The sequence below is a fragment of the Gymnodraco acuticeps genome, unplaced genomic scaffold (genome assembly GCF_902827175.1).
Source record: "Gymnodraco acuticeps unplaced genomic scaffold, fGymAcu1.1, whole genome shotgun sequence".
NCBI lineage: Eukaryota > Metazoa > Chordata > Actinopteri > Perciformes > Bathydraconidae > Gymnodraco > Gymnodraco acuticeps.
In genome coordinates this window covers 16,873-41,164 of record NW_022992173.1, presented here as the reverse complement: position 1 = coordinate 41,164, position 24,292 = coordinate 16,873, and the positions used below count along the sequence as shown (strand labels likewise).

Below are 24,292 nucleotides of genomic sequence, written 5' to 3'. Positions count from 1 at the left end.
TATTAACTTTAATTTATATATTCATTAACCTAAGGTTGCTTAACAAGAAACATATAAGGACCTAACATTAAGACATAAAACGGGGCAGAAATGGAAGTGTTACATTGCAGGGGGGGGGGGGGGAGTGAGTTATTGTTGGAAGGCTTTGTTGAACAGATGAGTTTTCAGGGTTGATTTGAAGATGTTCAGAGAAGGGGCGTTACAGATTTCAGCAGGGAGGGAGTTCCAGAGGGTGGGGGGCAGCGACACTGAAGGCACGGTCCCCGAAGGTGCAGAGGCGTGAATGGGGAATGGAGAGCAGGCCGGAGTTTGAGGATCGAATGGTGCTGGACGGGATATATGGGTGGAGGAGATCTGTGAGGGACTGAGGGGAGAGGGCATGGAGGGACTTGTAGGTGACGAGGAGGAGTTTGTGAGTGATGCAGGACTTGACTGGGAGCCAGTGGAGGTTGAAGAGAGTGGGGGTGATGTGCTGCCAGTGCTTGGTGCGTGTGAGAACCCTGGCAGCTGAGTTCTGGATGTACTGGAGCCTGTCCAGGGTTTTGCTGGGAACCCCGGACAGGAGTCCGTTGCAGTAGTCCAGACGGGAGGTAATGAAACAATGAATGAGCTTCTCTGCAACAAAGTCGGAGAGTGATGGCCAGAGTCTGGATATGTTTCTGAGGTGGAAGAAGGCTGATTTTGACACTGACTTGATGTGGTTCTGAAATGAAAGGGTTGAATCCAATACAACGCCAAGGTTGCGGACCTGAGGGGACGGTGAGATGATGGAACCATCGATGTTGAGGAGCAGATCTCCAACCTTCCCGAGCAGTGCCTTGGGGGCCACAACCATGAGCTCAGTTGTATTACTGTTAAGTTTGAGTAGGTTGGTGGTCATCCAGGTTTTAATTTCATGGAGGCAGTTGATTAGTGACTGAGGGGGGAGATGGGCAGAGGGTTTTGTGCTGATGTACAGTTGGGTGTCGTCGGCGTAAGAGTGGAAACAGAGACCGTGGCTGCGGATGATATCACCAATCGGAAGGATGTATATTGTGAATAGAAGGGGACCGAGCACCGAGCCTTGGGGGACTCCATGATTGACGGAAGCACATGGCGAGCTGCAGCCAGCGTGTGTGACAAACTGTGTCCGGTCAGAGAGGTATGAGTGGAAGAAGGAGAGGGCGGAGTCAGTGAGGCCAAGGAGTTCAGACAGGCGGTGAGGAGGATATTATGGGAGATGGTGTCAAAGGCTGCAGAGAGGTCTAGGAGAATTAGTAACTATGATAAGTGTTTATGTTGTAATAACGTAATACATTTCATTTGTGTAAACAGTTATCTCAATCTCAGCAAGCTTATTGAAAGGAAGAGACACTAATTACACCTTTTGAGTTTGTAAATGTGGTGGTTTTTTTGTCTGTATTTTAATGCGATTTCTCTTTATTTTTTGTGGTAATACATTTTAATATATTGTTATGACAATTCATCTTTTGTACTAACAACAAATGATTACATTATTAAGACGTGATTTCACTTAAACATGTTTTAATAAGATGTACTTTATTGATTCCGATTTGGGAAATGTTTGACAAGATTGTACTTACGTACAGTACTTGCGTATATGTTACTTCCCACCTCTAGAACATGTTTACTGATATAAGATACGTTTCAAATGTTTTAGACGTTCAAAGGTATCATGGCATGTTTCAAATTATCACGGTATATAACCTGAGAATGCCTTAATACAGAGGGAAATCTTTATGATTTTCATTTATTTTGATCATCAATATGTCAAACAATGCTTTTAGAAAAATATCATAGCATGTGTTTTCACTGAAAATAGAAACAGACCATATTTAATTGCAGTTTTCTTTCTGGCTGCAGGATACAGTACGTAGCTTTTATAAGAGACTCTCATTAGATTTAGTACGCTGATGCACATTCTGATGAACTTGTTTGTGGACATTCCTACAGCAGATGGACACGACCCAACTTCTAATAACCCAGGGTCACATGGATGGAAATAAATACTGCAGCGTGAATGAAAAAGTTATTCAGAGCCTCCAGACTCCATTGAAGAAAACTGTAATTTAACGTTTGCAGAACATGAGTTTCTCCTCTGCCTCAACGTTGTGTATTTTGTGACTTTAGTGATTAAAACGGTAAGTTTTGGATTCACCAAAGACACACAATAACACAACGTTTCTAACAGTATAAGGCAGCTGTAAACAAGTCATTTTTCAGGGTTGAATTACGTTTTTTTTGTCAATGGAGTCTGATGGCTTTAAAGAGAGGATATAATGCCTTTAGTTCCCCACCTTAAAAGACTGTTGTAGGTAATGGAGGGAAGATATTCTAAATATAGCGTACACTTGATTTTATAGCCGTCTAAAAAACATCAGTACAGCAGTACATTCTTTAGCTTCCTGTTAAAGGCAATACACTGATAGAGAAGTACCCTAAACAAAGACCACTTTAAAAACATCCAAACCAGAGGTGGGAAGTAACTAAGTACATTTACCCAAGTACTGTACTTAAGTACAATATGGAAGTACTTGTACTCTACTTGAGTATTTCTATTTTGTGCTACTTTGTACTTTTCCTCCACTACATGTATTTAATACCTTTAGTTACTTCACAGATGAATGATGTGAAATCTAATCAAGTGTTGAATCAGACTTTAGTTCCACCTGGAGTAAATCCACCAGCTACCCTGCAGTATACAAAGTACTTCAAACTAGCTGCACCTTCACCAGCTTTGAGAACACTTTCATGATCAATCATTATAAAACATATCATATATATTATTCTGAAATGGACCAATCTGCACAACGACTACTTTTACTGTCGCTACTTTCACTATATTTTGATGATAATACTTTTCTACTTTCACTTAAGGGACATTTTGAATGCAGGACTTTTACTATAACAGAGTTTTCCTACACTCTGGTACTTCTACTTTCACTCAAGTACAAGATCTGAGTACTTCTACTTTTACTCAAGATCTGAGTACTTCTACTTTTACTCAAGAACAAGTTCTGAGTACTTCTACTTTTACTCAAGTATAAGATCCAAGTACTTCTACTTTTACTCAAGGACAAGATCTGAGTACTTCTACTTTTACTCAAGTATAAGATCAGAGTACTTCTACTTTTACTCAAGTACAATATCTGAGTACTTCTACTTTTACTCAAGTACAAGATCTGAGTACTTCTACTTTTACTCAAGAACAAGATCTGAGTACTTCTACTTTTACTCAAGTACAAGACCTGAGTACTTCTACTTTTACTCAAGAACAATATCTGAGTACTTCTACTTTTACTCAAGTACAACATCTGAGTACTTCTACTTTTACTCAAGTACAAGACCTGAGTACTTTTACTTTTACTCAAGAACAATATCTGAGTACTTCTACTTTTAGTCAAGTACAAGATCTGAGTACTTCTACTTTTACTCAAGTACAAGATCTGAGTACTTCTACTTTTTACTCAAGTACAAGATCTGAGTACTTCTACTTTTACTCAAGATCTGAGTACTTCTACTTTTACTCAAGTACAAGATCCGAGTACTTCTACTGTTACTCAAGTACAAGACCTGAGTACTTCTACTTTAACTCAAGACCTGAGTACTTCTACTTTTACTCAAGTACAAGATCTGAGTACTTCTACTTTTACTCAAGACCTGAGTACTTCTACTTTTACTCAAGATCTGAGTACTTCTACTGTTACTCAAGTACAAGACCTGAGTACTTCTACTTTTACTCAAGTAAAGGATCCAAGTACTTCTACTGAAGTACATGGTCTAAATACTTCTCCCTCTGATCCAAAGCATGTTATCTTTTCACACCAACAGAATCAAAGCATTAAACAGTTGTCATGGGGGTGACTTTATTTACTAGTATATTAACACATTACATGCTACAGAAAATAAAAAGGTCATTTCAGTTGTCTTGAAAGAATATAGTGTTATAATAAAATGGCACATTTTGATATTAACACCATTTCCACTGACTTCGTGCAGGGCGACTGAAATCATAAAATACTTCTTGGTGGTTTTATTGGCAATTAATAGGATAGTGATTTATAGCTAAACACCTGCTGTGTGCAGGGAGGGGTACAGAAGCGTGATCTGATCATAAATGCAGATTAAAATGGACTGTGTCAAAAGCCAGATCTGTCCAAGAAGAATATATTTTAAATAGTACGTATTGGAGGATTGCAAACTTAAAAAAAAAGAAGTGAAATCAGAGAAGAGTTTGTAAAAGATAAAGCTATGAGATCATGGACACTAATGTGGGGGAGCGTTACAGGATACCTGTCAAAGAAGATATAATGCAAACTCAGTGTAGAGAAGGGTCAAATATTCACATTTCACCCCCTCTGATCAGCACATGTTGTTATAGTGCCATCTAGAGGTTACACCATGACATCTGACACTCCTAAAGTAACCTGTGCAAGCTCAAATAAAGACTTCCACAAAGGTCTAACCTGCACCAGTCTGCATTCTGATGAACGAGGGGGATTGTCAGGTGTCAAATAGATTTCAAACGGTGGAGGCGTGTGGTGCAGTGGGTTGTGCGTAGGTGTTGGGGATCAGGGGTAACAGGTTCAAACCCCACTGCAGTCAGCATGTCGTTGTGTCCCTGAGGCACTTCTCCCCAAATCGCTCCTGTGGGGATTGCCCACAGACTTGAGTATGTGAGTCGCTTTGGATAAAAGCGTCTAACATGTAAAGAAACGGGGAATCTGGACTATACCTATTTGGCCGAGTTATTAGTGATAAAGACATGGCTGAAAGAAAAGAAAATGTCAGCTTATGCATCATAAACAGGGCTGCAAAAAGAAGTGAATTGACAGAATGAAGTATATTTTAAATGTGCCTCTCATATGCAGGTGTTTGCTGTGTTTCTGTTTCATTCCATTAATTGAATATATTTGGGTTTTTGTCTCAAGACTTTTGAAACACTGAGATGGACATTTTCCTCCTAGTTTTCTGAATGTACAGACCAGTCCATAATAATCTTCCTCGTTGCAGCCCTGATCATAAATGAACAAGCCTTTAAATAAGTGAAAAAGCACAAAGGAAATGAAGATTAAAAAAACAAACGGTGCCGACAAGATGATTAATGAGAAGATTTAAAAAATAAAAACTATTTCTTATTTCTTGGGACACGTTCGACAGGATTTGAACAGAATGAATGAAACTAACATAACAAAAAGAAAAACAATATTTTAGCATGTAATGATAATCACATAGTACATCATTTCACAACATTATGTTCCTTTTTTTCTTACAAAAGACTACTTGGTGGTTGTCGGTGACTCGTGGACGTTGTGGAGACGTTGAATGTAGTGTTTGTTTTATCTCCAAAAGCCACACGAAGCCACTTCCAGCTGCTGGTCTCCTCTCAGTTCCTTTACTTCTCCTTTTAGGTCCATCTGCTGCTTCTTGGAGGAAAAGTGTTCATTTCCAGAGCAGAATATTCCCCTCTGTGTCGCCGGAAAATAATAACGTGTTCCTCCTTGTAGACACCAGACATGTTCAGTAAAGCGGCAACATATGGAGATTTAGCTGAGAGTGAAGAGTGTCCAAATCATTACTGGAAACGCTGTAAGATCACTTCAGGTGAAATCAGATCCTGTGTTTAACGCTGTTTTCACACCAAAAGTGAGCACTTTGACTTAAGCCCCTCCTTTTGAATTGTGTTAGCCGTCATTCGACCCTTTAATGTGTTGAATTGAGAGCCAGTGTCTTATCCTTAACTGTTAACTTGTCTTTTACTCTTAGTTTCTATTCTGTGTATTTTCTACCTTCTTATTTCCATATTTCGCAAATTAAGATCAATAAAGTAAATCTTATATTAAGGCGTTTGTGTTTATTGATGTCGCTAATTTTGTCAGGTTTACTGCAGCTGTATGAACCCCCAAAATATACTTTTTTCTTTGCTTTGTGGGGCTGAACGGTTTACCAATTATAAATGAAATCATGATTGTTGAGGCTGTGAGATCAAATCAAAGGATCTAAAAACAAATCTGTGTTCAAATGTTTGACTTATTTGACCCAGGGCATTTTAGCTTATTCACATTTCTCTTTGTACAGCCCAATTACTCTGATTTACGAGAGCTTTTCTGAACACAAAATAAACTTTTCACTCTTATTTAAGTGCAGAAAAATGCATTAAGAGGCTGCCGAAATAACTACATCATGATGCCGATTTGTAAAAAGTCTGTGTCATGCTTTGTCAGATCTGTTCGCAGGACGACAAACATTACAATCGCTTGTTTTCTGAATGCAGTTTGGTGCGATCAGGGCTATGCTAACGGTGTAGCTTCTCCTTCAAATATCACTATAACTGAATTGGCCACAAAACTAAAAAAAAAATTTCTCCGATAAGATGCCGGATATTCTCGTCTTTGTTTTGTGATTTGTTTGTTAGAGAGAAAGTTGCTTTGACTTTGGTGTGAACACAACATTAGGCAGACAATATTCCTGTGTTCGATCTTGTCAGTAATCAAATAACATCACTCTCTGTTTTAGGATAATGCTGCATTCATGTCCTATAAGCTAAACGGTAGACGGACACTGTTAAAAACTAGACAAAATACCTTTAACCTCAACAAAGGACGGTTCAGTCCAGATTTGGAGAAGAATATTTGGGAATTCGAATTTTCTTTGCCGAGTTAAGACAAGAAGATCAATACAATTCATGTGTACATAGTAGATATGAAAGCAGGCTAGGGTTAGCTTAGCATAAAGCCGGAGAATTGGGGGAAACAGTTAGTGTATTGTGTAAATTCACCGAGAGCTAGGCTAGCATTTCCCCCTGCTTCAAGTCCTTATGCTAAGCTACGCTAATCTACAATACACACAGAGCAGTGTAGATCTTGTTGTTGACCTCTTGGCAAGAAAACTGCATATTTGAGGTTTATCTTTAATGCAGAAATGTCTGTTTTCAGTAGGGCTGCTCGATTATGGCAAAAATCATAATCTCGATTATTTGGGTCAATAATTGTAATTGCGATTATTAAATGCGATTATTCATTGACTTTGAAAACATTTTTTTTTTAACTGTATGTTTTTAACAGTTGATTACCCTGAACTTTATAATTCAACTGAAAACCCCCCAAAAAAATGTATTTAATAAACAAAAAACAAAACATTTTATTTCGATTGCGTTGTTTTCGTAATCGTTGCAAGCCGTAATCGCGATTAAAATACGATTAATTGAGCAGCCCTAGTTTCAGCCTCTCAAATATGGAGGTTTACTACTTTTCTCTGTTTATATCAAATTAAAGCGAATATCTTTTGGTTTTGACATCACCTTTAAAATACTAGAATGACATTTTATACACTAAACGAGGGTTGCAGCCCTAAAACGTATTTCTTAAAGTGTCAAACTATTGCTTTAAACACAGTTTGTAAAAAAAACAACAAGAAAAACACTTAAAGACTGTTGTTGTTTCACCATTCGACATGAATGCAGCACGAGTGATTCTACAGAACTACGACCAGCTATCAGCGTCTCCCACACAGGAAGAGGAAGTGGTTTGACTCTCTTTATCTCAGAGGGGGGTCTTCATGGTGTCATAATCCACGAGAAGAACTTCAGTTTAAAGTCGGAGCAGATGGAGGAGATTAGGATTATTCTTCAGGTGTGTTTCAAAGTTTCAAAGGTCCAACGAGGCCTGTTTTTGTTCTCAGTGATTCTGTACTTGGTGCCGGTTCAAAGCTGGATCCAAACGTGAGGAAAAGGGAGATGAAGGGGGAGGAAATAGAGCGAGCAGGGATGACGTACCAGGAAGGAAGCTGCCGGTTCCCTCGACACAAAGCAACAGGATTTCTCCAGAGGATTTTGGAAAATAGCTGGAAATAATGTCTGTGGAAAACGAACCTGTTTGATGAATGCACGTTTTGTTCAGCCGGATAATCTCCACATGTCTACTTTTATAATGTTCTAATCATAAATCTAATGTCCGGAAGCTAAATGCTAACGTTATGCTATAAAGCAGTTACAGTCGAGTCCAGCAGCACGACTTCAACGTCACGCCAACTTCAGATCCATATTCAAACACACAGACTCTAAATGGAACGAGTTGAAGCGTTTGTTTGAACACTCTGCAGGAGGCAGGGACTTGCTTTCAAGCAGAACAGAAACTAACTTAAAGGAGTGTTCACGTGTTCGGCGTAATGACGTTCAACGTCCTCCACGACTTCTGTAGTCCTATTCAGCCACTTGGTAACAACCATCGTTTTTCAGACACGTCCACTCTTCAGAAATCACCAGTGGGGTCACTGCTGATGGATTTAATGTCGTAGAACAAAACGTGATCTGTCTCTTCAATGTGTCTCAACCACAGACCTTAGTTCAGCTACTTTCCTAAAACCCTATGGAGAGATCCCATTGGCTCTGAGACCAGGGAACAGGAAGTGGTGAAATGCTTACTTCCGGGTTTTAGGACTCATTCTTGCACCACTCTATTGGGGATAAAAGGGGGCGGGACTAACACTAGTGTCCAGGGTTCTGATTCGCTCTCAGCTCAGTTCCTCCTCTGCGTTTTGCTGATCCAGCAGTTTGACGTGTGTGAAGGGAAAATGGCCGCGTTTTCCTTTACACTCGCCCTCCCATTGGCCGTTCACGTTGATTTTGGTCACTTTCACCATGTCGCCCACCTGAGGGGGAGAAAGACAAGTTATTATGGGATGGAGATAATGAGGGGATTAGGGAGGGGCAGTGAAAGGGGACATTTAAGGTTTTTCTAGTGACATTTTCCCACTTTTTCAAACGTGTCTTATTATCTTAAAGATCACCTATCATGCTATTTTTAGGCAATAGCACAGGTCTCAGATATATTAAAAAAAAATAAAAAAACATGTCTATGAAGTGTTTTGCTCCAAATACCAAACAGATCACCCATTCTAGCCATGCCTCATATCCCTCTATTTCACTTCCTGTTTCTAAAGTGCTGATTCTGGGTATAAACAGGTCTCTCTTGAGATATCTGTATAAATAAAGGCTAAATAAAAAAATTACGTTTTCTTTTTTTAACGGAAATAAAACAGGAGGGGGCGGAGCTTATGCCGGCTCATGCGGGACCTGGCAGATATTGTCTAAATGCTGCGGTGATGAAACGCAAGGATTATTAGATCAAGGATTCTCTCTGAAACAGTATGGAGCTCAAAGGCTTTCTCTCTTGCGGTTATACCACAAGGTGAGTTCCTTTTTACTTCCTGCTTCTTCACACACATGCTCTCCAGTACAGGTTAGCTCTGAGTGTTAGCAATGCTAATGTAAACACCGACCATATTACGTCCAAAACAGTCGGGCATTGTTTCCGATAGCAACGTTTCTGATTGGGCCGTGGGTCCACATTTCAGATATTACGTCATATCGGACGCTAATCTGGATCAGCTCCGTTGTTCCCCGTTTTTAGAGATTTGGGTACGGAGGAAAAGAGAGAGGGTTTTATTTTCCGATACACCGGGGACACATGTTGATGTATAAAAGACATCAAAAAGTGCATTTTGCATGATAGGTCCCCTTTAATATATCAGATAAATAAATAATAATTATATTATAATTTCCTTTATAAATATAGCATGTGTCTTTACATGTTAGCGATATAACATATTACTACTGAATGAAATAAGACAAGAACACCTGTGAATAATGTCCTATGACTGTTAATAACTAACATGTACTGTCTGTACCTGCAACTTAAACACACATTTGTCCGTGTTTGATATGGCAGTAAAGTCTCTCTCTCTCTCTCTCTCTCTCTAAACCTGAGCAAACATCAGCAAAGTCTCAAAGTTCATCCTGATGAGCGTTAAGAGTTAAAACTGTTTCACTCAAACCCTCCTGAAGGATCAGAGTCTCAGTTTGATGACCTGATATCAGAGAGGAACATCTTTTAGAAGTAGGGCTCTATCCAGTTATATCTGTCGCTGATGCATGAGCTAAAATCCTTACTTTATTTACCCAAGTAGTGCACAATTCAAACTAAATTAGGGAAGTCATGTAGGTTTGTGTGACGGCCAAATGGATCTGCATTTCCTTCATTTGTACTATTAGGTATGGTCCTACATTAAAGAACGTGGTCTCGGAAAAGGGCGTATTGACTACAACATAGGTGTAAATAACGATAGATTTGATCTGCAGATTATCTTCTAGTTTGACAGAAAATAGTAAGAAATATCCATCCCAGTTTCTCAAAGTCAAAGGTGTTGTCTCAAAATGTCTTGTTTTGTCAGTAAAAACCCAAAGATATTCACTTTAAATGTGATATAAAACAGATAAAAGCATGAAAACTACATCTGTGAGCATTTTAAAAAACAGCATTTTCTGCCATATTTACATGAAAAATGACTCTTTTCTGCCAATAGACTAATCTAAAGGTGGTCGTTTGGTACGCATGACTTTAAGAGCTACAATTAGCGGATAAACAGAAAATTATCGCAAACTACTTTGATAATCTATTATATTAACGCCAAATATTATTGCAGTGAAGGTCCAAAAATGCAGTTTTTAAAGCCTGTGCAATATGGAGATTTATGGCTTTTTCTTTTTTGTTTAATATATCATATTAAAGTGAATATATTTTGGTTTTCAACAAACGCACTATTTCCTTATATTTTATACTAGGGCTGAACGATTAATAGATTTTAAATCGAAATCGTGATTTGAAATGATGCAATTATCAAATCGCAAAGCCTGCGATTTTCTGTGTGTCAGTCCACCACACCAATCAGAAGTGCTGTGCTCCACATGTACCAGCCATTGTTATCCAATCAGAAGTGGCCCATGATAGCAGGTGATAGACAGATTGATCCAATCACCTGCCAAGTATTTTTGAAATACTTTTCCAAATGGCTTCCAATGGAGCTTTCCTAGATGGTTTGGTGAAACAAAGAGTCTGGGTCAGGTTAGTAATGCTCCATCACGTATTTCTATTACAGGGTGACTCTTAAACTGAAGCTTGACTTTAAAGCAACCCAACGGAAGTTTCATGTAAGTTTAGTTCTTTCACTCGTAGCTCGGGCTGCGGGGGTGCTAGAGACGGGAGCACGTTGATGCGACCTTCCTAGCCGGAGATATGGCCGCATTTTACAATAAACTTCCGTCGGGTCGCTTAAAAACAAATATCGCAAATCGAATCTCAATATTTGTCAGAAAAATCGCAATTAGATTATTTCCCCAAATCGTGCAGCCCTATTTTATACCCAAAGACTTTTGTACAGAAAATAAGACTTAGATTAAATCCACCAAAAAAATGTACTTTTGGAAAACTTGTGCTATATTTATGTACATAAACATTACAAACATGTCATTTAAGATAAAAATAAGAAAATCTATATATTTGAAAACTGTATTTTCTGCATCCTAAAATGACCTTACAGATGATCAAATGTTTTTGTTTTGCCTCTAGACTAATCTAAAGGTGGACGTTTGGTTGCAGCTCTTCGCATGACTTTAAATAAGTTAAGTTAACTGAAGATACGGAGCGATTCCTCACAACTGGACAAGGGGTTTTCTGAAGACACACAGAAGAGGAAATGTGAGCTAATTATTAACTGCTGAGTCAGCGTGAGCACACTAAGGTGGAGAAAACAAGCCGTTTAGAGAGTGCAGGGAGTGGAAGCAGAGCGCTGAACACACACGGCTCTTATTAAAACAGCGCTTTCTCACCGGAGTACTTTTCCCCGTCGTTCTTAAAGTACAGATACTAATGAAACGGAGGAATCGTAACGTTTTTAACGGCAGGGTATCGCGGTACCTTTCAAGTATCGGTACACCGTGCAACACTAATTGGGACTCATATCGTTACTTTGTTTAGAATGTGGCCGTGTAATAAGAGGGATGATGTGTAGTGTTAGAAATTAAAATCAATGTTGATATGGCGTAATTTGAATTAAATACACTTTAATTTGAATCAGTTTTATTTTACTTTTATTCTGAAAATTCTTCATTCCCGGTTAGCATTAGCATGTGGCGAAATGCTACGTTTTCAAACCGTGAATTGAAGGTGAAATGGCGTGATGTTGTACCCTAAATACACTGGGTTTAACACTCGTTTATTGATGCTGAAATCACGTTTATTAGGGAATGTTTAAATAACCACAGACACCAGAATGATGTAATTTAGCAACAGAAAAAGGCAGGAATTGCATTGGACCCGCCCCCAACTACGCCGGCCAATAGGAGAAGACCTCAGATGACAACAGGAAGGGCAAGCCAAGAATCGATCTCTTCTACCTGCTGACCTGGGCTGACCGGACGCATGGGGGGAGAGCCGCCACTCACACATTTCATTTGTAGACCACCGCATCTTTTGTGTAATTAAATACTGCTAACTTTTATAAGCTTCCCTTGACTCTTTTCAGTCTCTCCGGCTCTCAGGGTTCTAGAATTGCTAACAGCAGCGACTTGGTCATTATGGGGAAAAGAACACCCGACAGGCAGATCAGGAGCTCAACGCGAATACAGGAAATATACAGTGGGGCAAAAAAGTATTTAGTCAGCCACCAATTGTGCAAGTTCTCCAACTTAAAAAGATGAGGCCTGTAATTTTCATCCTGGTATACTTCAACTATGAGAGACAGAATGAGAAAAAAAAAAAAATCCAGAAAATCACATTGTCTGATTTTTAAAGAATGTATTTGCAAATTATGGTGGAAAATAAGTATTTGGTCAATAACAAAAGTTCATCTCAATACTTTGTTATATACCCTTTGTTGGCAATGACAGAGGTCAAACGTTTTCTGTAAGTCTTCACAAGGTGTTCACACACTGTTGCTGGTATTCTGGCCCATTCCTCCATGCAGATCTCCTCTAGAGCAGTGATGTTTTGGGGCTGTCGCTGGGCAACACGGACTTTCAACTCCCTCCAAAGATTTTCTATGGGGTTGAGATCTGGAGACTGGTTAGGCCACTCCAGGACCTTGAAATGCTTCTTACGAAGCCACTCCTTCGTTGCCCGGGCGGTGTGTTTGGGATCATTGTCATGCTGAAAGACCCAGCCACGTTTCATCTTCAATGCCCTTGCTGATGGAAGGAGGTTGTCACTCAAAATCTCACGATACATGGCCCCATTCATTCTTTCCTTTACACGGATCAGTCGTCCTGGTCCCTTTGCAGAAAAACAGCCCCACAGCATGATGTTTCCACCTCCATGTTTCACAGTAGGTGTTCTTTGGATGCAACTCAGCATTCTTTCTCCTCCAAACACGTCTAGTTGAGTTTTTACCAAAAAGTTCTATTTTGGTTTCATCTGACCATATGACATTCTCCCAATCCTCTTCTGGATCATCTAAATGCTCTCTAGCAAACTTCAGACGGGCCTGGACATGTACTGGCTTAAGCAAGGGGACACGTCTGGCACTGCAGGATTTGAGTCCCTGGCGGCGTAGTGTGATACTGATGGTAGCCTTTGTTACTTTGGTCCCAGCTCTCTGCAGGTCATTGACTCGGTCCCCCCGTGTGGTTCTGGGATCTTTGCTCACTGTTCTTGTGATCATTTTGACCCCACGGGGTGAGATCTTGCGTGGAGCCCCAGATCGAGGGAGATTATCAGTGGTCTTGTATGTCTTCCATTTTCTAATAATTGCTCCCACAGTTGATTTCTTCACACCAAGCTGCTTACCTATTGCAGATTCAGTCTTCCCAGCCTGGTGCAGGTCTACCATTTTGTTTCTGGTGTCCTCTGACAGCTCTTTGGTCTTGGCCATAGTGGAGTTTGGAGTGTGACTGTTTGAGGTTGTGGACAGGTGTCTTTTATACTGATAACGAGTTCAAGCAGGTGCCATTAATACAGTTAACGAGTGGAGGACAGAGGAGGCTCTTAAAGAAGAAGTTACAGGTCTGTGAGAGCCAGACATCTTGTTTGTTTGTAGGTGACCAAATACTTATTTTACCGAGGAATTTACCAATTCATTCATTAAAAATCCTACAATGTGATTTCCTGGATTCTTTCCCCCCATTCTGTCTCTCAGAGTTGAAGTGTACCGAGGATGAAAATTACAGGCCTCTCATCTTTTTAAGTGGGAGAACTTGCACAATTGGTGGCTGACTAAATACTTTGTTTCCCCACTGTAGGTTTTCTTTATATTTAGGTCGAATGATGACACATTTTTACTCTCTTCACTGTACATTTTACATTTTTATATTCAGTCTAATATTTAATATTCCATCCCTCACATACTTAAGTATATATAATACCTTGCTTTACATCTTGTTATTGTTCATTTGTAAATTCAACATGTATATTTTCTACTTTCTTGTTTATTTCTTGTCTTTTTAAATTCAATTGGGATCAATAAAGTTCTATCTTATCTTATCCATAAGGTAACCCTGAAAAGCAATTTCTACACAAAAAATAACCAGGATTATTTATGTATATTGCATATTTCTACAGTAAAGTACAACCAAGTGACAAAACATTGTAAGTGGTTGATAGACATTTGAATTGCCTTGTGAGGAAACATTTCCGACACTTTTCCCATGATGCTTTGCTCCAAGGCAACTCGTCTACTTTCCATTTGTCTACCTTGAAATCATGATTAGCCATTATTTCTCAAATAAAGGAGAGATCCACTCTCTGACTGAGCACTTTCTGACCTTGGTCTCTCTTCACTTTAGTACAAAAGGAAAGTAGAGCCTGAGAGCTACGTCTTGATGAGATTCAACGAAACGTCCTATTTTTAGGAGATAGTTGTTTTGAGATGTGGTTCTGCAGCAAGATAAGCAATGAACTGCTGTGGATGTATTTTAGACACATAAAAACATCACTACCAGTTCAAGTAAACGCTATATTTAGAATATCTTTATCATTAGAATCTTTTCTGTGAGAACTGAAGCTGTTGTTTTTGCTCCATTTAAAGCAAACAGACGACATTCACATAAACTGTAATGTTACCTTTGCAGAACACTTGATTTGCTGTTGTACCGCTTCCTCATGCGGTTAGAACGTTTGTGTTATCATAGTTAAGGGTACGTTTTGATCCACTATAGTCACAAAATAAGACAAAAAAACTAACCAATCGAGGCAGTGGTAGAGCAGTGACTCCTGCTCCGACATCATCACCCTCGCACATTTGTCGTATGTTTACAAAAAACTATATATCTGTTAAAACTTTTCCCGTTCTTAATATAGACTATATTTAAGGTCGATGTGTTGACTTTACTTAAAAATAGCAGATCTCTGTGACCGGATGGAGCCCGTTTCCTAAACCTTGCTAAATGTATGCACTCTAACGGAGAGTCACATCAAACAAACATGTATTTATAAAAAATATATAAATAATTATAGGATATGTACATTTGGTTAACCGTTTTTTTGAGTGTCGAGGATTCGAATATAAATTTGCTTTTAAATTTCCCATCCCTAATACTAACAGTTTAAATCATCCAAACTAGCAGAGAAAACACCTCACACACACTTTCATATTTACCTCTAAGGCCAGGGCCGTTTTATCGTATGCGTTGGGGAGCCTGTACCCGGCCTATCCTGGTAATGCACTGAATTTAGACATCAAAACTAGCAGAGAAAAAAACACCACACACGGGATGTCCCGGTCACCTTTTTTTGCTCCCGATCCGATTCCGATCATTTGACAATCTGCCGATACCGATTTTTACAGATCCGATCTTTATGCAATGGATTAAGAGGAAAAAAAGGTAACAGATAACGGCTGGTCATCCAACGCGATGGATTCAGCTATCGTGGCTGTTATTTTTTTGGCCTTTCACCGTTCTGGGGCAGTTTCTCTTTCCTTTTGAAAGTCTCTGAAAGTGTCGGTTGTTTCAGTGCCGCTACCTGAGTGGCCGCTGTGTACTCGTCGTGTTGTTGTTGGTGTTTGTTTCTCAGGTGGCGTATTAGATTGGTCGTGTTGAACGTAGCTCTGTTCTTTCCACCACGCGGAACCTCCGCCTTGCAAACATTGCATCTGGCTGTTACACTGCCTTCGCTTTCAATTTTATAATACTTCCAAACTCCTGACATTTTCTCTGTCCCGACGAGTCACCAGCTGAACGTAGCCTCTCGTTAGCTTACTGCTACTATTAGACACTGCGCCCACTCTGTTGCTTTGAGAGAAATAAGCAACCAGGTCTGAAAACAAGCCCAAAAGAAGCAACACATACATGATGTTGTGTCATTTCAAACCAAAACTAAGGCCTCAGGATGACTTTAAGACGTGAACATGGTCATTTTTGTAACATTAAATAAAATACAAATATTTACACACACACACACACACACACACACCTCTCTAAGGCCAGGAAACTTGCCTGTCCTATCCTGGTAATAAACTGACTTTAGAGACTATATAAATCATCCAAACCATCAGAGAAAACACACACTTTCGTATTTACCTCTAAAGCCAGGGCCGTCTTATCGTACGCATTGGGGACCCTCTTCTGGATCGCCCGGGCGAACACGGGTCCGTTCTGCAGGTTAGGGAGTGGGGTGGGCTGAGCGTACTGACTGGGGTCTCCCAACAGAGGAGGGGGAGGAGCGTCAGAGTTCCCCAACATTCCTGGAGGAACCGCCACCGAATTAGGCGACGCGGGGCGATATTTCTCTACGTAAGGAACCGGGATCATCCCCGCTCGACCCTCAGAGTTCTGGGCGTTCCACCATTGCTCCTCTGGCTTTTCCAGAACTCGAAGAATGTCTCCCTTTCGAAACGGCAGATCCTCGTCATCGTTTCCTGGAAAATCGAAGAGCGCTCGGACGAATTCGTCTTCGAGGCGCTGAGGGGGAACGCCACCTCCGACGCTGATGAACGACGTGTGTTTGGACTTGTTTATGGGCTCGATTAAAGTGGTCGTGTCCAGATAGTGGATCTTGTAGAACTCTAGCAGAGCAGCGAGGGCTTCAAACTCCTGGTCGCCGATACGGAACCTCGGTTGGGCCAAACCTGGAGGAAACGGGGCGAGAAAATCAGAATCAGAAAGAGATTTACTTTATTGATCCCAAACCTGGAGGAAACGGGCGAGATGGGAAGAGGGATAAGAACGATTTTGTATAAATGTTGGGTGATAATTCCATATAATTTAAGATATTCTTTGTTGATCCTAAATTTGGAAATGTGTCGTAAATATAAACATATCAAAATAGAAAATAAAACAGAACTAAAAAAGTAAAATATATACAAGTTGACAGGGAAAGATAAAACTCTCTAGACTGTCAAATCAAAATTTGATTTCATATATAAGGGTCAGGTGATAGTTCAACATAATTTAAGATAAGATTTACTTTATTGATCCCAAACCTGGAGGAATCGGGGCGGGATGTTTGAGGGATTAGAAAGATTTGGTATATAAATGTTGGGTGATAGTTCAATATAAGTTTAGATAAGATATACTTTGTTGTAGGGCTGCTCAATGAATCGTATTTTAAATCGCAATTACGATTATGGATTGCAACGATTACGAAAACAACAATCGAAATAAAACGATTATTTTTTTTAAATTGGTTTTTCAGTTGAATTATACTTAAAGTTCAGGGTAATAAACTGTTCAAAAAAAATTCTCCAATAAATTCATGTTTTCAAATGGATAATCGTTTTTAATAATCGTGATATCAATTATTGACCAAAATAATCGAGATTATGATTTTTGCCACAATCGAGCAGCCCGACTTTGTTGCAGGGCTGTCCCGATATTCGGTAGGGGGGGGGGTGCGTAATCGGTAGCGAACCGCTTCAACACATGTATTTCGGTTTATTCACGGCATTCATTTTGTTGTTCTACAGTATTGTTGTTTTATAGTTATTTGTTAATGTATAAACCCAATTTGTGTTCTTTGAAATGGAAAAGGATATCGCATTGTGTTTGTTACTTTCGTTGCAGTTGTATATGTCTTAGGTGTAATTTGGCTTGGCTTCCTATTTTGTATGGACATGCTTTTATTTTGAAACAACGTGACGGAGACAACGTGACGGAGACAACGTGACGGAGATTAACGGAGAAAAGTAATATCTACATATAAAGACGGAGAAAGTAAACGATAACGTTTATGGTTAAGTGTTAGCACCCCCCGAAGAGGCACAAGCTCTTACGTTGATATTGGAGATTTCAATAAAAAAAAAACGGGGAAAGAAAACGAATATCCGAATAACGAAATTGAAACCCGACTAGTACCCCAACGAAGGAATATTCGGGTACAGCTCTACTTTGTTGGGAGGGTTTAAATGTATACTGTTCCCTTATTGCAAATGTTTTACTACCCCCTGTAACTGAGAGTCTATTTCATTGTAACTGGTGAAATGTTCTCAACTGTCTTCTAAATAAAGAATTGAAAATGTCGTTACAGCAGCATGTTAAAACAAGGCATTGCACATGATATGAAATGTGAAAAAAATAGAAAATAAACAAATCTAAAGTATAAACATCTCAAAATAGAAAATAAAACCGAACTAAAAAAGTTGACTGGGAAAGATAAAACTCGACTAGCTGACGAACGAAAACTATGAACGGCAAAGTTACAGCTAACACTTTAAAAGTAGGATGTTATTTACATTAAGAGAGCAAGGAATGGCATAATACATTTGATATAAAATGTACAGTGTGAAGAAAAGTCCATTTACAAGTTATAAGTCCGTGAGTTATCCAATTATCGTCTTTCAATGGAATAGTGTTGGGAAAGAAAGTTATAAAATTCTACACAATAACGTTGCCTTAAATTATAATAACGAGCACATAAAAGACTATTCAATGCTACTTTGGGTTTTTCTGCAGAATAACAAGCAGTTGGTTTTATTCATTCAGAAAGTGATTGAAATGTAACCGGCACAACTAGTTGGTGTGTTTGAGGCTTCGGAAAATTTAAAAAATAACTCAACGTAGTTGTTTTGTGTGATTTCACTTGGATATAGCAATACATCATTCAGGGTTCATACACATTTTCACCAATGGTTTTCAATTACTTCTCCATGACCTTTACCTAATTTTCCATGACCAAAAGAATGACTCTTTCTCAGCGGTACCACTGAAAATGGTTTATTTTAACATGGAACAGGAAAATAAGGTCTGAAACATGTTGTGCCTATCCAACAAATCAAATAGTAGGCTTACTAGCTTCTACGCTAAAGCAACTCAAATCTCTCACCAGCAAAACACCTCATCAGTTAAATGCCATTTTACGTTTCATTATTACGATACAGTATTTACTATCATTATAGTATTACTATTTTGGCGATTAGATAAAATATAAATTATATTTGAAGCAACTTTAGTTACATTTCCATGACTTTTCCAAAACTTTGGGAAAAATATTGTTTTCCATAACTTTTCCAGGATCTGGAATTAGCATTTAGAATTTCCATGACTTTTCCAGGTTTTTAATGACCGTAAGAACCCTGATCATTGTAGAAATGGCTTGTGGAAGGCATTGTACACGTTTTGAGTGAACATAGTGCTGTATATAAATGGTGATTGTTGTTTTGCATGCAAAGAAAACGTATAATTAGTCAAATCAAAGTGTCTCTTTTTATTCATTTTCTTTCTAGTTGTTTTATGCCATTTCCCTTGGATTAAGAATAATCTATTGTAGAAAAATGGCTTTTAAACGTGCAAAATACTCTTAAGCAAAGCATCTTACAGGTTTTTGTGGTATAAAGCGCTGTATATAATTGTTGATTGTTCTTTTGCATGCAAAGAAAAAGTATTATTAGTAAAATCAACCCTTGATACGTCTCTTTTTAGTCATCTTTTCTCTATTTGTTGTTGTTTCAAAATAAGTCTGATTACTTTGCGTTCATATGTCAACATAATACAGCTGGAAATATTTATTTGTTATTCACAATTTCACTTGTTTATTCTGCACTTAAGTTCTCAATGAAATTAGGAAAAATAATTTTAATTACAAAGTTTTTACACAACAAATATGCTTTACCATGTGCTTATATCATATAGAGTTTTTAATTGGTATCAGCGTTTCCGCCAGGGGGGCGTCTTGCTCGAGAGAAGATCGAGAGTTTTTATCGCTTGGAATAACGAAAAGGACAAGGACATCCCTCTGTTGGAGGGGCAAAGGAGTCTGGTGGGATTCTTTTCAGAGTATTGAAGATCGTTTCCCCGACATCGAAGGTGCCTGCTACAGGACAACACGGAACGTGCGCGATTTGGACGTGATGAGCGGTGCTAGTGGAGCACGCGCGTGAGCTGCGAGCACCAGAGCCTCGCAGCGGCGAAACTGAGGCTAAGTGGTTAACTGTGGTAACATGAAGAGCCGCTTGGGAGCCGAAACAGCCGGCGCTTTAAGAGAGCCGAGCCAAATGATCCGGCTCGCTAACGTAACAAGACAGTATCTATAAGGGACGGCTCAAGTCAAAATTCAATTAACTAAAACAATGAGTATATTATATGCTTTATGTCGATTTCCATTTCTATATGCATGTTTCCATATGCATATACCGAGTTGTATATTGCTTTAAATGGGTGTTAAATGCACTGTTTGGTTAAAGTCATGCTAGAATGTTATATTTGTACTAGTGTTGCACGGTGTACCGATACTTGAAAGGTACCGCGATACCCTGCCGTTAAAAACGTTACGATTCCTCCGTTTCATTAGTATTGGTACTTTGAGAATGACGGGGAAAAGTACTCCGGTGAGAAAGCGCAGTTTAAATAAGAGCCGTGTGTTCAGGGCTCTGCTTCCACTCCCTGCACTGCAGCCGTGCCTGCAGTCCCTCCCCTCTCAAGCACGCTCTAACGGCCCGTCCATACAGCGGCGTGCGTTGAAGCTTCCAACGCTTCTGCCCATTCACTTTGAATGGGGTGACGTCACTTTTAGCCGAACAGCATTTTGGGAAGCGACGTGGAGCGTTGCTGGCGTTGCTCGCTTCAAAAGTTGAGCAATGTTCAACTTTTGAAGCCTCGACGGAGGCGTCAGCTAGTGCTGGGGGGAAACGATTATTTTGAAAACGATTAAATCGGGCGATTATTTGATCGATTAGTCGACTAATCTAACGATTATTTTTCTGTTGTTCAATTCATAAAAAACGTAATGTAAAAAAAACGTAATGTAAAAAAAAAAAGTTTCACGATACTGTGTCTCAGGTGATCTTAATATTTAAGAACCTATTATATACCAGATTAACGGAAATAATCTCAGCTAATTGCCGATACAAACCATGTTTACCAAAACAAAACACAAGTCTCATAAGAAGCATCTAAATGACCCCTGAGCGAAACATGCTAACGGACATTGGCACAGAACTCAAGATAAAAGTACCCTTATTACTTATCGTAGCTGCACATACAATATATCCGATTAAAGCTGAGACTCCACAGATTATGTAGGTATATAGTATCATCACTGAGTGATCCGGACTCGCGACAGGGGAAGCAAATACAGTCATCACAACACGTACCTTCACAGAGCTTCTAGGGAGATCGTCTCACCACCGTAGCTGTCAATCTGATCAAAAGACGTGTTCAATGGCAATAAAATGAGAAAAAACGCGGCTGAATCGGTTAATCCATAGGTTTTTAACGTCTATGTATAAAAAAATGATTAAATTTATAATCCATAATTCCATTTTATGTAAAAAATCGGAGAGCAAATGCTAGCTGCTAATGGTAGCCACCACAGCTAGCTGCTGCTTCTGCTAGGCTATGCAGCAGTCTCAGTGAGATATAAATATATAAATATCTTTGCGTTTTGGACTAACTTTAAAATATTCCCATGCTTTTGAAGACCTAGGGCGAGATGTTTTCGTTTGGGGGCTTCGTGCGCAATCCTGTGAGGAGGAGGTGGTAGCCGTTTCAGTCTCCATTGTGTTTGAAGTGCGATTGCGAACTGCTTGTTGCTTTGGGTGACCCACGTGTGTGTAGCGACGCGGAAATATGTCGTCGACGATATTTTGAAGTCGACGCGTCGCTACAGCACTAGCGTCAGCCAATCGAATCATATGCCAGTACAAGCTCTAGCCAATCAAACCGCGTGCTTGTGTGTCTGGGGCGGGAGATTCATGTGATTGGTTGTTGGTCGAGTGTCAGACACGCCCGCCGGCAAGCGTCAATGCACGCCGCTGTGTGGACGGGCCGTAAGTCCCTCCCCTCTCAAGCACGCTCTAAGTCCCTCCCCTCTCAAGCACGCTCTAAGTCCCTCCCCTCTCAAGCACGCTCTAAGTCCCTCCCTTCTCATGCACGCTCTAAGCCCCTCCCCTCTCAAGCACGCTTTAAGTCCCTCCCCTCTCAAGCACGCTCTAAGTCCCTCCCCTCTCAAGCACGCTCTAAGTCCCTCCCTTCTCAAGCACGCTCTAAGTCCCTCCCCTCTCAAGCACGCTCTAAGTCCTTCCCCTCTCTCGTGCACGCCAGAGCATGTGAGAAAGCGAGAAGCATGGCTGCAAGTGGGAGTGCAACTGCCGCTGCGCCTCGGCTTGTTGACAAAAAAGACGCCAGAAGCGAAAAACAAACAAAAAAATCAGAAACCGGCTCGAGTGCACTAAAATGTGAAAGTACACAGCCGAAAAGAATCCGCCCCTTCCTTCAGACTTCCTTACAGAGCACCTCCTCCAACACACATGAACGCGCACATGACGTCAGCAGACTGGTGAGAGTGGCCGCCTGTTGCTGGCGAGTCATTGAAGTACTGCTGCAATGCACGCCCAATGACGGTACGCCCAATGAGGGCACGAGATACATTTGTGCGTGCACGAGATGGAAGGCTGACAGACAGGGCGGCAATCCAATCCGTTTAGCTGGCCCGGCTAAACGGATTGGTTGTACTTTTTACAGTACCACGGCTTCCACAGATGACATTTTTTTATGGATTTTTTGTCAAAGCACTTCAGATATTTATTGCTATCGGGATGTTAAGAGCATTCCATGGAATATAACAAAAAGTGTATCTCGAGCCGGTTTCTCAAACTTACCTACCCCATCTTTAATTGTATTTAATACAAATTCTAGTCATTTATTTTATTTATTGTTCTCATTGTTTAAAGGTTTGTGTTCTGGTTCTGGTGTGAAATAAAGCACAATAATTACATTTAAGACTGTTTCCCTTTTTTTAAGAAAAGTATCGAAAAAGAATCGGAATCACAATTCTTGACTTGGTATCGGTATCGAAACCAAAATGTTGGTATCGTGACAACACTAATTTGTACTATGTGCAACTCTCTCAGTTTCAGCTGGGTGATAAAGGTGCATTTCTGTGACAGAAATGGCTACTGTAAAATGCACTTTGGTTAAAGTCATGCAAGCACGTTTTTATATTAGTAAACTTGCAACAATCAATCTGTATGAATACCATTGAGTATTATAGTATATTACATGCTTTACGTTCTGTAGTACCATTTTCCTTGTTGCAGATATATGCTTCTACTGAGTTGTATATTATCATGTGCCTGCCGTGTACTGTGAAATGCATTAATGTATTGGTTCAAGTCATGCAATAAATGTTTAATTTTTATTATACAGCTCTCAGTTTCAGCTGGGATAATGAAATAAAAAGGAAAACGTGCAACAATCAATCTATATGAATAATAACTAAATCAATCAGTATTATAGTATAGTATATCACATGCTTTATGAATCTATTGAGTTGTATATTGTTTTCAATATTACATTATCACGTGCCTGGCCTGCTATATATACACACTGTGAAATGCATTAATGTCCGTTGGTGCAAGCCATGCTAGAATGTTTTATTTTTAACATACAACTCTCAGTTTCAGCTGGGTACATTTGTATTATAGTACAGTATATTACATGAGTTGTATATTGTTTTCAACATTACATTATCATGTGTCTGGCATGCTATGTAAATATATACACACTATTAAATGCATTAATGTCCTTTTGGTGCAAGACAAGTCATGCAAGAACGGTCACATCTCCATGAAGAAACCCTCCCAAAAACCTCGTTTTGATTTGTTTTACCTGATCCAGACTGTCGGTTGTTGCTGATGCTGTTGATGATGTAATGGGAGACTTTTGAGTTCTCGGACACCGACAGCACGTAATCCCCGGGGCTGGTGATGGAGTCCCTCACCAGGAACACACCGTGCCTCTGTCCCTGGAGCAAAGACACCCCTTCTTGCCTGCTCAAGCGACCCCAGAACCAGCTGCTGCGGTCCTCCGCGTCAAAATGTCCGGCCATGATAACCACCCAGAGCCGAGGCTTCACCGGGGCCTACGGTTCCCTCAACTCATACAAAACTTTAGCGCCTTTAGAGCACGTTTAGTGAACGGGCGACATCCGTTACAAAAGGTTTGTACATCAATATAGAGATACAAGAACCACGAGGAGGAATAAACACGACTCTTACTGTGTTAAAGGAGGGGTTTTAAGGTGGGATTTTC

General features: G+C 39.8%; 1 protein-coding gene across 1 annotated transcript; it reads right to left on the bottom strand.

Annotated features, from left to right (window-relative positions):
• Nucleotides 1-8,224: 8,224 nt before the first annotated feature.
• On the bottom strand, nt 8,225-24,117 carry LOC117538744 (adapter molecule crk-like). Its single transcript, XM_034204645.1, has 3 exons — nt 23,870-24,117; nt 16,349-16,896; nt 8,225-8,649 (listed from the first exon to the last, which is right to left on the bottom strand). The coding sequence occupies exons 1-3, from the start codon at nt 24,087-24,089 to the stop codon at nt 8,512-8,514; spliced, it is 906 nt and encodes a 301-aa protein (XP_034060536.1). The 5' UTR covers nt 24,090-24,117; the 3' UTR covers nt 8,225-8,511.
• Nucleotides 24,118-24,292: the final 175 nt, after the last annotated feature.

Bases quoted from the DNA above. Each gene is read 5' to 3' on its own strand.
- LOC117538744 (XM_034204645.1), bottom strand. From the start codon at position 24,089: ATGGCCGGACATTTTGACGCGGAGGACCGCAGCAGCTGGTTCTGGGGT. The intron at 16,897-23,869 runs GTAAAACAAATC...CGTTTCCTCCAG, and splicing joins CAACCGACAGTCTGGATCAG to GTTTGGCCCAACCGAGGTTC. The intron at 8,650-16,348 runs GTAAATACGAAA...TCTCCCCCTCAG, and splicing joins AGACGGCCCTGGCTTTAGAG to GTGGGCGACATGGTGAAAGT.